The following is a 13,190-nucleotide window of genomic DNA, read 5'->3' as shown; positions in this document are numbered from 1 at the left end:
AGCCCGGCCCCACTTTAGCTGTGCAAACATTTCTTTATCCCAACAAGACAATTAAACCCAGCAGCATGAAAAGGAGTCTCCATGACTGTGTTGGGAGTGAACAACCAGAAACCACACACATCACAGGAGTTCTTGCCCCCGGGGAGAAAGGGGGGAGAGCAGGGGAGCAGCTGAGCTGGGCTAGGTCTGGGCAGTCAGGACAGAGGGAACCATCTGACCCCTCTCCTCTGATGATTTGCTGACCCTTTCACACTGTTCATCTGCTTCAGCTGCAATCCAGAGGTGGCGCCTGGTGACCTTGGAACTGCCTCCAAACATTCTCCACACCCCAGACTAACAGCTCTGCCCACCCAGTTCCATAGCCCTTGGAAGGTAGTCCACTAACATCATCCCCATGATGTCAGCCCTCCTCATTTCAGGCTGTCCTTGGCCTGAGAGCTCAGTGTATTCTCAGGACATAGGGTCTTCAATGACAACATGCCTTTATAAAGATACATCTCAGAGTACAAGATACCATCTCCTACTCAGGGATTTTGGGACCTGAGAATAGTTTTTCAAATATATCAAAGATGAGAGCAAAGCAAAATATCCAGGAATTGTTTGGAGCCATCAGCTTTCCTGCCTACCTGTGAATCTGCTTGACCAGAGGAAGGGCCAAGGAAGAGGGCCAAGTAAAGCCACTTATGGTCAGTGCCCAGTGCCCCTCCCTGGGGTGAGCCAGAAGGCAGGCCAGTCCCTGCTCCATGAGGACAGTTCTGGGCCTTCTCAGTCCTGAGGTGAGCACACATACTAGCCAACTCCAATTTGGGCTGAATGGATAGGGGGCTGGCCAAAGACTTGTGTCACCCAGCAGGAGTCTGGGCACAGGGGAGATCTAAAGAGAACCATCAGGAGATGCACATGACAAAGCCAGAGTGTTGAGGGGGTAATAAGTGTATGGATTACAGCACAAGGCAGCAGACAGTACTTACCTTCTCTTTTGTTGTAAAGTTTCCTTAATGAGGAATGTTTATTTTAAAGGCCCTGGGAAACATATCTGTAGACGCTTCATATGTAAGACACAATAAGGACTATCTGTAATTGGTCCATAAATTTCAGCATCCTTTCCCTGGACAAGAAACCTTGGGGACTGGTTCAGGGAGTGACAATAAACTGGAGTTACCTCAGTCCTCTTCCTGGGGAATTATGTATCCTCCATGAAGGGCTCCTCACAAAACACTTCTCCCCTTTTCCAGGGCAAATAAGTCAGTCCTGTAGAGCAAAGGCTTCCTGTTCCTTGGAGCCCAACACCTACCTCAGGATCACCTGTGATGCCAGGTAGATGGAAAGGCAAACAAACTGGAATCATCTACTGGAGAGAGGATATTTTACCCAAATAGCTATATTTCCATCTTCAAAAAATGCATGTTTGATCACAAAAGAAATTCTGCCTATCAGTACCCAGAATTAAGGAATCAGTGCTTGTGTATTACACCATGCCTGCAGGACCCTCTTAAAAGGCGTTCATTCACATGTGGACATATCTGCATATGGATGTAGTGAGTGTGTGAGCAGAGGATGGCTGCAACAGTAAAAGCTGTCAGTGTTTCCATTATAAAACTGATTTTGCAGTGACCTAAAACTCAAGTCATAAAACTTGTACTCTGAGGAAGGACGTACACACCCCCATTTTCACATCCCCTCCATTCCCAACAAAGCTCTAAAACTAAACACTTACTTAGAGTTTTACTGTTGTTTTTTAATTAAAACATTTCTTACATTTTATGAAAACATTTTATTTATATAAAAAGAACTGAAAAATAAATCAATCATCAGAAATTAATTCTAGATTTTAATAATAAAAAACCTAAATTATACATGATTCATTTTGGCAATCCTGGGAAAAGCACTGTATCCTCCCCGGTTTCTCCTCTCTTCCCCCCTCCCCATCCCCCATCACTGTCCCATCTGCCCCTGAAGCTCCTTTCTCCCTTTGGAAGCATCTTGTATACTGTCACTTGATTATCTGAGAAATATTACTTATTTCAAAACTGTTCTGTAGGGAGGACCTCAAAGGCATCTAGTGGGAATAATCAGGCCTTCTAAAGGCCTTTAAATATGTATTTACATAAAACAGACCATAAATATTCCGACACACGTTGGCATATGACAAGAGCCAAGAAGGTTGCTACTGACTTTGTCATAGTGCTTCTTCAACCCTTCCTTGCAGGAAATGTTTCTCTTGCCTTCCACAAACTCAAAAATCAAAAGCACAGATGTTGCTTAGTCCAACCCTTCAAAGGCGGCTAATCAATCTAAGGCAAAGAAATGAAAAAGGAGGATGAATCCAGGACTAGCACAGGGTGACAGTCTCCTCTTCACTTGGCACCTTTGTGTCTGGTTAAAGATTAGTCACAAATGCAACTCTAGCTAATAATGTGGGTGTGTACAAACAGCCTGCACTCATAGATACTCCCATAGGTATAATGTCTGCACCCAAGAAAAGGAGAACACAAAGTACTCCATAAGGGAAGCATATTTTAAACAAATAAAAAGGAAAGGAACTCCAATTTATATAACATGACAATTTGAAATAAAGAAGTTTCCCCACCCTTCCGATCAGAATCTCATTAATTTCAAGGTCAGAATTCCATTTCACTTTGGGAGACAGATTCATTTAATTTTTCTCCACCCAGGCGTATTCCTGTGTGAGGGATCCATCTCCATGGGGGAATGGCACCACCACACAATGCAAACCAGGCAAACAGAAGAGTTATGGCTTTGACACTCGGAGGGGAATGGATATCCACAGCTATGAGTTCTGACTTGACTAACAAGCTTCCGCCTGCTCTGAGAGTCTGACACAGGTTTGGGCTAAAAAGACAGCAAATGGAGACAAGCTGGATCTGTTAGGTGAGAAGAAAGGAATCATGATCTCTAGATGTTACTTTGTAGCATATTGGTTTTGAGAAGATTTCATTTTCAACTTGGACTTGGAGGAAAAAAGGGTCAGAACCCTAACCCAGGGCACTTTTAGCCAGAGGTCAGATTACAGCTAGCTTTGATCACTTACATATCCCGTTAACAAATAAAAAGTAAAAGAAAATAAAACAAAAACAAAAACAGATCAACATAATACCAACACCTGTCCAGCAGGTATATTCAGAAGCAGGATCAAAATACACAGGAGTCGACAGAAAGTCAACAGAAAGGCTCGAAAGCCCAAGTGTGAGAACCACACTAGCAGTTGTGCTGTCATGTAGCAGCCTTCTCCCTTAAGTGGGGAGGTCTCCGGCTTACAGACGCTGACATAAAAGACACACTAGCAACATATTTCAAAACCAAAGAGCGATGGATTTACAAGGCAGGTTGATTTTATGATGACTTTTATTGAAAAGGTACGCTGGGTTTAGGCAGATGCCTTTTAGCGCAGGAAAGTTAACACAGTGCCTAATTCAAGGAGACAGCCTGAGGAAGCAGTGCCGACAGGGGAGAGAGCTGCAATGTCTCTATTACTCTCCTCGGCATCATAAAGAGAAGAGAAAAAAATGGTATTCGTGTTGGTGGTTATAGAGAGGACAGGAGTACAAAAAAAATAGAGAAGAGGGGAAAGCAAACCTCAGATGTAGTTTTCTTAAGAAAATAAAATGAAGCAAATCTCAGAACAAAGGGTTGGGTGGGAAAACACCCTCAGTTCATAAATTCTCACCAGGCTTGAAGAAAACTGCTCTGTCTACCCACAGCCCAAAAGCTTCAAAACACAATTATTTTCTGATTATATCAGAGCAGAAGATTGCAAGGTTCAGCACTCTAGTCTACAAGTTCCAAATAAAGCTGTAGTTTCAACAATATGAGTGTAGCCAGAGCCCAACAAGGTTCTTGGAGAACATGAGAAAAGCCATTTTCTAAGCAGAAATTAATAATAGCTGTGAACATCAACTATGGAGCAGTCACACAGGTCAACCGTGTCTAGTCCTAAAAGTGAGCCCCAGGATAAGCGTCCAGCAAACCTGTCAAATCCCAAGAGAGGTCGGCTTTCCAGCCTTGCGAGCGCAAGGAAAACACAGCTGTTTGAAATGCTTTATGGTGATTGACGACACCTTTGTCCTTCTCTGAAAAATAGCCTGATGTGGACAAGGGCTGAGAGTTGTGAAAATAAAATCACGTGGAGTCTGCTGGCTGTGATACAATGGAAAAGCTAAAAAATAATACTGCAATCAGAGAGCCATAATGAGACCAGCAAAAAAGAGGAAGGATGGACAAGTTTTTCAGGCCTCCCAAATTCCCTGGAAACCTACACTTTCTAATGAAATGACCTTCACTCCAGTGTATATGGCACCCTCTTCATTCCACAATCCCCAGAAGAAGCAAGCCAGATCCAGGAGATAAAGCATGCTGAGGCCAATCTGCCTCTGGCTACTTTCATAAAAACACTTTCTATAAGAACTATCAGTGCTCATTGGTGAGAGACAAATAAATGTTAGCACTCCATAGCTATCGCAAGGGAAGTGGTTGACCCTTCCCGTCACTAGGAGCATGCACAATGCCGCCGACCTGTTGAACACTACTGGGAGGCAGGGCTAACTGGGGGCGAGGGAGGGCTCCAACCAAAGTACTTACATCTGTCATTCCGATCCTCTGGGCTAGATGAGGCTTCCCGATCAGAAATGAGGCCAGAGACCGCAAAAATCTTCTTCCCAGTGTCATCAACCTTAAGTGAACCGGGGGAACTAGATGGCAGCTGTGTCCCAAAGTCATATTCCTTGCCATCTGCATCTGAGAAGCGCAGGTGGGGAGACTCTGTGTCATGGCAGTTCTTAAGTCGCTTGGCCGGTGTAAAGGCTGACTGATAGCTCTCCCGGTCCTCAGTGGAAGCAAAGGGACGGAAAGCCCCCACACCACTATGATTCAGCATACTGATTGGGGTGCAATCTAGATTTGGGGGAGCAAACTGGGGGTGCAGATGTAGTAAGGAAGGGGGGAAATCACGATTGGCAAAAGTGCCTGGCACTCCACCTTGCCGATGGTACATAGAGGCAAAGGTGTAGGAACCATTGGTGAACGGAATATGCACATCCTTGTCTACTGAGACAGGTACACCAAAGGGTCGTGGCTGCTGACAAGGAATGGAAGCATCCCGGCTGGCCTCAGCCGTGGACGCCAGGACCATCAATGCTGGGGATGCCAGAGGGTTGGGAAGGTAGGATGAGTTCTCCATCTTGAAGGCTGCCCGGTGTAAGTCCATCGGAGTCTCTTTCAATGGCTGGTGTCACACAAGAAGCAGTCTTCCCTGGGAGGGAGGCCAAGCGGCACCTTGGATCAGGGCAGGGAATATTACTGGGGAATCATGCCCTTCTAAGACCTGCAGAAACAGCAAAGAGAAAAAAAGAGGGAGGAGGAAAGTCAGGGGGAGGAAAAAAAGGGAAACCCCAAGTGATCGAAACACCATCCTTCTGGCTTACAGATGCTCGGGCAAGAGACACCACAGGCTTTAGGAGCCAGTGGGCAGCAGCAGCAGACCATTTTCATTCAGGAAAATCAATAGACAACTTACTGTGATGTACGCGTAGCTGACTTTGGTCCCTACACGTTCCGGGTGAAATGCGCCTGAGCCCAGGAAAGAAAAAAAATCATAAAACCTCCAAATACAATATTCCCTGAGCAAATGAGCTTTGGAAGGCCAAGTCACCCAGTAGATTGGGGGGGGGGGGTGTCTATATTTTAAAGGGCTTCCACCACATACCCTAGTCATGGCAGGCCTGATGTTCAGAGGCTAGGTTCTGCTTATGATTTCTCACATCTCCATCCTCTCTTTATCTTCCCTAACAACGCCCAGATACTGAAAAAAACCTTATATCAAGCACACCTAGACCAGGAACATCTGTACAGATTAGTGGGTACAAACTGTACATGTGGCTTGATCATACCCATTGGCATGTACATAAACATATCTCTGTGTATCATCTAAGACTGTTTCCAGAAAGAAGTAGCAACATCATAGCAGCAACATCATTTTTGATGCACACCCCTCTCAAATCACACATCCTTCCTATTCCTCTTTTCTGAGAAGGAACAAAACCTTCATCAATAAAATGCCTGGCGTCTCTAATAATATTTAAAAACATAATGGGTGCCTTTGGCATATGCTCTCCACAAGCGTTTGTCTTCCAGGGGCAGCAAAGAACGGATTGGTAATTTTTTTAGTTACTAATGCACTCACTCCTAAGTAGATTTGTAAACTGCCTTGGATTTGCCATTAACATTTAGAGTAAAATGTTAACAAAATTTCTGACTTATTTTGCTCTGCTTATTGGCCTGGTCAGAGTTGATGTCCAATAAAGGCCCCCCAGAACAAACTGGAGTTCAGACAGACTTCTTTTGGTTTACCTTGTAAATTTAGGTTGTAGTTTTCATAGCCACTGATTGGGTTTCAGAATTTATATTGAGTGGGGGTTGGGGGGAAAGGACTATATATCAAAAGCCAGGAAAAGATAGACTTATTAGCTTCAAAAATATATACACTAAGTAGAAACTGAAGGAAACTCAAAGTGTAACCCCAAATCACCACCTGCTACAAAGAATAACCTTTAAATTGAGAGACAGAAATAAAACTGACACCCCCCCCTCTTTAAAAACCCACTTCCATAATGGAGTCTCTTTGGTATTCCCTCAAATAGAGAATCCTCAGTTAAACTGCAGATGAATCCTCTCCGCTTAATGCAGTGCAAAGAGAGTATTTCCTTCTCCCATCCTGTAGCAGACGTGTCAATGACTGTTATTAATTGGGAAGATGAGTGGACACCATCAGACTGCTTCCTCATTTGGCATCTTTCCTTATAGACATCATTGCTAAATTACCAGATTATGTATCTCACATTAACGGATTTTTCTCTCTTCCAAATTTTAAATAACTTTCCTGTCAAGTTATAGCAGTGCAAGGAATGATCTGCCAAGGACAGCCAGTTAGCCTGACAAGTCTGGGAATCCGGTTCTTGGCTGTTTTCAAGTCAGATTAATGGTCATACAACATGGATGCTCTGAAAGTGGATCTAGGGGGTTTCCAAGGGTTCTAAGCAGCTCTTCACAACCGAAATAAATAACTACAAGTCTATCCACAAACCATAGTTATGTGAGGCTGGCTGGAGAAAAGGACAAACTTAATACACCGGGGGTCTGGCAAAAATGTTTCTTCCCCAAAATAACTACCCCCAGGATTCACTTTCTATTTTTGCTTCCTGGATCACCTCATTATAATAAATGAGTTTCATAAATTAATAATCTGGTGACAGCACTGGACACTCCAATAGAACACAGTGAATCACTCAAACCTGCTTATTCATTTGAAAACTTCATTATACCGAAAATAAATCAACAATATTTTTCCAGGCCACATCTCTTTTACTCCACTGTGTGGGCGTTGGTCTCTGAGGGGGAGGAGGGGTGTTTTTTCTTTTCTCTTTTCTTTCTCCCCCCTCCTCACATTAACAACTTGTATAGATGAGGCTTCAGCAGACCACAGTCATTATGAAAATCTATAGTTAATACACTCCCAATGTCAAAATGTCATGGGTTTAAACACAGAACCCAAAATAAGAAAACTAACTGACCCTCTTAATTAAAAAAATATGGATTGTAAGATAATCAGCTTGATGGAGCATTTGGGTGACTGTAAAGAACCGGGCAGAGGGAAAGTAAGTAACTGTTACTTTTCTGCCTCTATGCTGATTTTTTTTAATTTAGCACTTCGTGCAAATCCAGATTAAAATAACTCCAGCTATTGATCCGAGCAGTGGAATTGACATTAATTTTAGTTCACTTCTCACTTTGCAAAGGGATCAATAGGAAGTAATAACAGCTGACATCCCCGCTGAAAGGAGGAGAAAGAAGGGCTGAAGACAGAAATCGAAAAGCAACCAAATAAATCATCAGCTACTTTTCCACGGCATCAGACAAACTCCAAACAGATTGCAAAAAGTCTTTGTTGAATTAACTAAACAAGGAGGAGGGATCAATCCACGAAGCTAAATAAATTGTCTGGCAGGCAGTGAGGTTGGACAGAGGGACCAACAAATATTGAGTTTTTAAAATCTCAAATCCTTGACGTGATGGGTTTTGGTTCAGTTCTGTGTGTGTGGGAGTTTGTTTCTTAAATCACACACCCGACCCTGGTTTAAAGTGATTACAAGACGCCAGCTAACTGAATAATTAGTGAGATTACTAATTGCGTGGTTAAACATGCCAGAACCAAGACAAATGAAACGAAGAAGCCGGCATTTGGAACGTGAAAATGTCTGAGACTGGGCTGATGCGCAGCGCTCCGCGCTCTCCGGCGCGAACTAACCACTTTCGCACAGAAAAACCGAAAGCCAGAAAGTCCCAGAGAGTGGGCTATCTCCCACCCTCGTCCAGGGTCTGGGCTTCCTGACCCTCGCCCAGGATCGGCGTAGGAAGAAGCCGTGTTGCTGCTGTTGCTGTTGCTGCTACTGCTGCTGCTGCTGTTGTTGCTGCTGCTGCTGCTGCTGCTGCTGTTAGGAGCCAAACCCACTTGCAAATGACTGCCACAAAGCAAGCTGCAAAGGGCTCTCTCCTGGAGCCGAGCTCAGGGCGCCCACCAAACTACCGACTCTGCTGGCAATTAAAATGCACACACAACACTCCTCTGCTTATAACAACAGGTGACATTTTTGTGGTCTCTGAACCGTTTCCAAAAGCCAGGACTTAAAATATAGAACAAATTAAACGATATTTTTCCTTTGCATAAATAAACTTTTAAAAAATTAACAGGCAACTTAAAAAGCAAAGAACAATGGAAAGTGAGGCCAGAGTAGTTGGGGGTTGTGAAGAACGCAGGAAAGATTTTTTTTTTTTTAAGTTCACAGACTTCGCTTAAAGAGAATCCCCCCCCCCCCCGCCCCAACCCCGCACACCAAATGCCCAGGGGGTATTTGGAAACACCGCCCTAACAGAAATTTTACCACCACACGTGAAAACTCTGGGAGCATAAGGCTAATACGGTTCTCAGGCTATGGCCGACGCCTAAGGTTCAGACAAGGCTGGGTATCAGCCCCACCTTTGGATCAGGACCCAGGCCCTGCTTGGCTGAGGGTTGCGAATCCGAGACAACCGGACCGGTCGGATTGTGCGGAGCCGCGGGGATGCCCGCTGAGATAGCGGGTGCACAATTCAGCCGGGAAGAGTCATGACCCGGAAAAACCATCTCTTTTGGGGAAAACGGGGAAAGACGAGATGAAGGCGAAGCCTACATAAACTTGGGGCCATCCTTCAGCCGAGCCCACCCACCACTCGTTGGCCTGACTTCTCTCTCCAGCTCTTGGTTGCCTTTGTACAAAGAATACTTTACAGCTCAACAACCTCCGCATGGAAACAATTTGCTTTAACTTTGGGGAACCAAGGTGCCGGTTTCGCAAAAGCAAAGAAGCCCAAGGGGCTCTGGTCCACAGCCGCGCAAGGCCTCGGGGCAAGGTCTCCAAGCACTCTGCCTTCGAGCAAAGTCCAAGGACCTGGAGCCCCTAAACAGCCCCGCCCCGAGGGTCACCCGCTTCAGCGGGCAGCAACGGGCTCCTCCACTCTACTTTCGTGCAAATGCGGGCGAGTGTGGGGCTGCAGCGTTCCGGGACAGCGGGCGTGGGGAGCCGAAGGGAGGGTTTTGCCCTCTGCGCCACCGACGCGGAGCCGCCGCACCCGGCGCGGTTAGCAGAACAGGTGTGTGTCCCGGCTCGCTCCGCTCCCAGCCCCGGTCCCGTCGGTCACCCGCGGAGGGGCGCCGCCCTGTCCTCGGCCTTCCCCCACCTTTCCCCAGAGCGTAGCGGGCTAACTCACGCCACTTTTGCCGGGTCTTCGCAAGCCAGGAAGAGATCCGAACCGGAGATGCCCGGAGCGCTTTTCCTCGACGCTCTTTCAGTCTTTCCCTCTGCTCATTTTCCCTTTGCGGGAAGAGCTGGAGAGACAGAAAGAGGAGAAGGCCCGGCAAGGCACAGGGCCCCTGCCCGCTCTACTCCCCCAGTCCAACTCGCTGCTTCCTCACTGCCCGCCCTTTTTTCTTTATTTTTCTTTACTTTGCGCATTGCCCCTCAAGCCGAGTCTGGCAGGAGCGAGAGGCAAGACGTGGTTGCTGGGCAGCGTGGGCAAAGAGCGCCGGTGTTTTCCCTCTCTGCTGCTCCCGGGACAAGGAGGCGGCGCAGGCATGAGACCTCGGACAAGCCCGGCCCTCCAGGGAGGCCTGCTCCCCATCCCGATGGCCCTAGCCCTATGCACCCACCCGGTGTGACGCGCTCTGAATCCGCGGCCCAAGCCACCGTCTTCGGCTAGAGCTGCGGCCAGGGCCTGAGAAAGCAGTACGTTCTTAAAGGGAAGCGGGGGCTTGTCCTTTGCCTCTGGGCAGCCCGAGACCCTGCTACCTCGGGGCTTCCGCATGCCCTCGCCGGCCACAGTCACCCAGGCATCGAGCTCTCGTAGGGGCTCCTAGAGCCAGGGATAAACTGGACATCTCCTTGAATGGCCTCACCACCGTGGGCGGCCTCGCCCAGGGGGCCACACGGAAGCTCTCCGCCCAAGTTTGTTGTGCCCTGGAAGAAAAGGCTTTCTCTTACAAAGCACAAAGGCGAAACGCCCAGGCCGAGCCCTGAAAAGCCCCGGGTTGCGGGGGGGCGAGAGGGGACGCCGGAGGCTCCGGAGCGCGGTGGCGGGCCGGACTCCGGGCGGGGAAGGTCGCTCTGCCCAGGCTGAAGAGCGCGGCGGCGGTGGCCGCAGGACTGCAGCGACCGGCGAGCTCTCTGAAAAGTTTTGTTCTCAAGTCGGAAGAAGAGAAATTGTTACTCAGTTTAAGGCAGGTCTAAGATAAAAATAACACTACAAAAAGAGCAACGGCGCCTGAGTCTGCACGATCATCCTCCCTTCTCCACTCCTTACAGCTGCTGGGTGAAGGGTCCTGATCCCCAAAATCCCGGGGGACCCCACGGATTGGGCTGCTGTAAGGCCAGGCAGGTCCACCCCAGCGAAGCCGGGAGTTTACCGGTTGCATTTAGAACAGTCCACCTCTGTGCCAGCACCTGCCTCCTACCATCGGCAGAGGATTCCCCTCACCCCACCCCCCTCCTTCCACACCTTCCACACCCGCCTCCGCTAGAAAAAAAGTAAGCCAAGCTTCTGGGGACCCCTAGAATCCCCAACTTCTCCTTGGATACCCCACTCGGCAGGCGGTGTGTTGTGTGGGAGCGGCCAGGATAGTGTCTCAACGGATCTCCCCTTCCTTAACCCTCCCGAAGCCTCCGGCTCCCCACTGAGTACCACCCAGCCCCAGCCCCGGACCCGCCGGAAATCACCGCGGGATACACCGGAGAGCCCAGCAAGAGGGCATTCTTGCGATCGACCCAAACAAAGTGGAAATGGGGCTTATTAGAACATGGAGAAAAGGAGTCCTGCTCCTTTCTCTTGGCTGTCCCCTCACCCACCCTACTAGTCCAATTCCCGCGTCTGGTCCCTCCCCCTTGCACCCCCCAAATAAAACACATTAAGGAAAACTCAAGACGGAAAGTTTGAGTGAGGCAGCGCACAGAGCGCGCCGGGCACCGACGCCGGGAGGCTTCGTCGCGAGGATCTAAGACGCGCCAGTGCAGGTCCCAGCCTCTGCCCCTATCGTGGGGGAGCCGCCCGAATCCCTAGGAGACCGACCCGGAAAGTTAGCCAGGTTCCTGAGCAACCCGGCCGCCCTCGCACCCACCCCTCTTATGTACGCACACACATCCACACCTCCTTCTGATCTCCATACTTGCCGTGGAAATTCCTGGGGAGAACGATCGCACTTTTCAGGACACTGAGGGAAGAAGGCGGAGAGTGTGGTGCATGAAAAGTCCCGGGTGCGCAGAGCCGGCGGAGGCAGCGGCGGCGGCGGCGGCGGCAGCGGCAGCAGCAGCAGCAGCAGGCGGCTGGCCCCGGGTTTGTGCTCGCGAGCTGCCTGGGATTGCATGTACAGATCAAGAGACTCGGTTGGTGTGAGAGAAGGAGCAGTGCTGCCTCTCAGCGCTGGCTCTAATCAGTGAATGAGCCTCCACTCTCTCAGGGACTCGGAGGCGCACACATACACACGCGCGCGCGCGCACACACACACACACACACACACACATACACGCACATTCTCTCACACTCACACACATACAGGCACTCTGAGCACTGAATACATTAGGGCACTAAGGGACTCTGGGAAATGGAGTCCAGACCCAGGGAACTCCTGAAGAACAGATCTGCTGGCCCTTAAGAAAGGGCTCAGATAGTCTTGGGGTCGCTAGAGGTAGTGGAAACTACAGAGAGCCTCTGCTATTGTTTACATTTCCTCGTTACCACCCCCCCCCCTTCCCCACAGTCTCAATAAATGGTTTGCTGTTGTCCATTCTTTCTTGAACCAAAAGTGACTAAGAGTAAATGGTAAATCTTTAAGACTGACACTCAAGGCTGCAAACTGATTCCCAAAGCCTGGTTCTCTCATAAACTGCCTTTTTTTTTTTTTTTCCCCCAGAAAGCTCTTACCCACGGTTTCATTCTTAGAATACTTCTCTGGGTCTTTGCCTACAAAAATAAAATAATCATTGAATATGAATAAAACTATAATTTTCAGAGGAAGTAAAGAGGGCCTAGTTTAACACAGAGATTTGAGAATACGGTTTTTCATTGGTTTTTTATTGATGTTCATATTCTGGTTCTTTCTCTTCAACTCATTTAAATCATCAAGCACAGAATGATAAATGGGAAAAGAACTAATATTCCAAAGAGCCTTCTAGAAGCCAGGTTATGGAACTACAATGCCTTTAAATAATATAATTTTATCCTTTGATTAATTCTGGAGTTATATTATCACTAGTATAAAAGAGGAAATTGAGGTTGAAAGGGTTTTGTAATTGGCCCAGGGAAATTCAGTTAACAAGTCTAGGATAGCATGTAGTCCTAGCTCTGAAAGTAAAGCCCAACCAAAATCTAAGCCTGGTTTAAAAAATCATTCCTTTGTTTAGTGGCTTGATTTCTAAACCTCAGATTTCTCATCTGGAAAGAAAGTAAATCCCCTAGGAGTACCATAACAATAATCCATCCTGCAAAGGATAACATGTTGCCTAAAACAGAATGAGATCCAAAGTTTCATTTTTCATATTATTTCATCATTCTTATGTTTAACATTAAGGTAACATCTTAGTATTACTCAT

At 47.5% G+C, this 13,190-nt stretch overlaps 1 protein-coding gene and 1 long non-coding RNA gene across 3 annotated transcripts in view; one reads left to right on the top strand and one right to left on the bottom strand.

The window, feature by feature from the left end:
- Nucleotides 1–11,974, bottom strand: part of Rnf220 (ring finger protein 220) — a 221,510-nt gene extending 209,536 nt beyond the window's left edge. Inside the window, exons 1-2 of one of the 2 annotated variants that reach the window (XM_005317948.4) lie at nt 11,772–11,974; nt 4,600–5,341 (exon numbers count right to left, since the gene is read on the bottom strand). In XM_005317948.4, coding sequence (XP_005318005.2) covers nt 4,600–5,224 — 625 coding nt within the window. In that variant the 5' untranslated portion in view covers nt 5,225–5,341; nt 11,772–11,974. The remainder of the gene's footprint in view (nt 1–4,599; nt 5,342–11,771) is intronic. The other variant, XM_013364122.4, reaches the window with a different exon arrangement.
- LOC144368025 (uncharacterized) lies at nt 9,464–11,524 on the top strand. The gene is made up of 2 exons (XR_013427748.1): nt 9,464–9,702; nt 10,076–11,524. It is a non-coding gene; the product is annotated as an uncharacterized LOC144368025 (long non-coding RNA).
- Nucleotides 11,975–13,190: the final 1,216 nt, after the last annotated feature.

The sequence above is a fragment of the Ictidomys tridecemlineatus genome, chromosome 11, assembly GCF_052094955.1.
Source record: "Ictidomys tridecemlineatus isolate mIctTri1 chromosome 11, mIctTri1.hap1, whole genome shotgun sequence".
Classification (NCBI taxonomy): domain Eukaryota; kingdom Metazoa; phylum Chordata; class Mammalia; order Rodentia; family Sciuridae; genus Ictidomys; species Ictidomys tridecemlineatus.
Note: the sequence above shows the minus strand (reverse complement) of the source record. Positions and strands in the feature narration are given on the sequence as shown.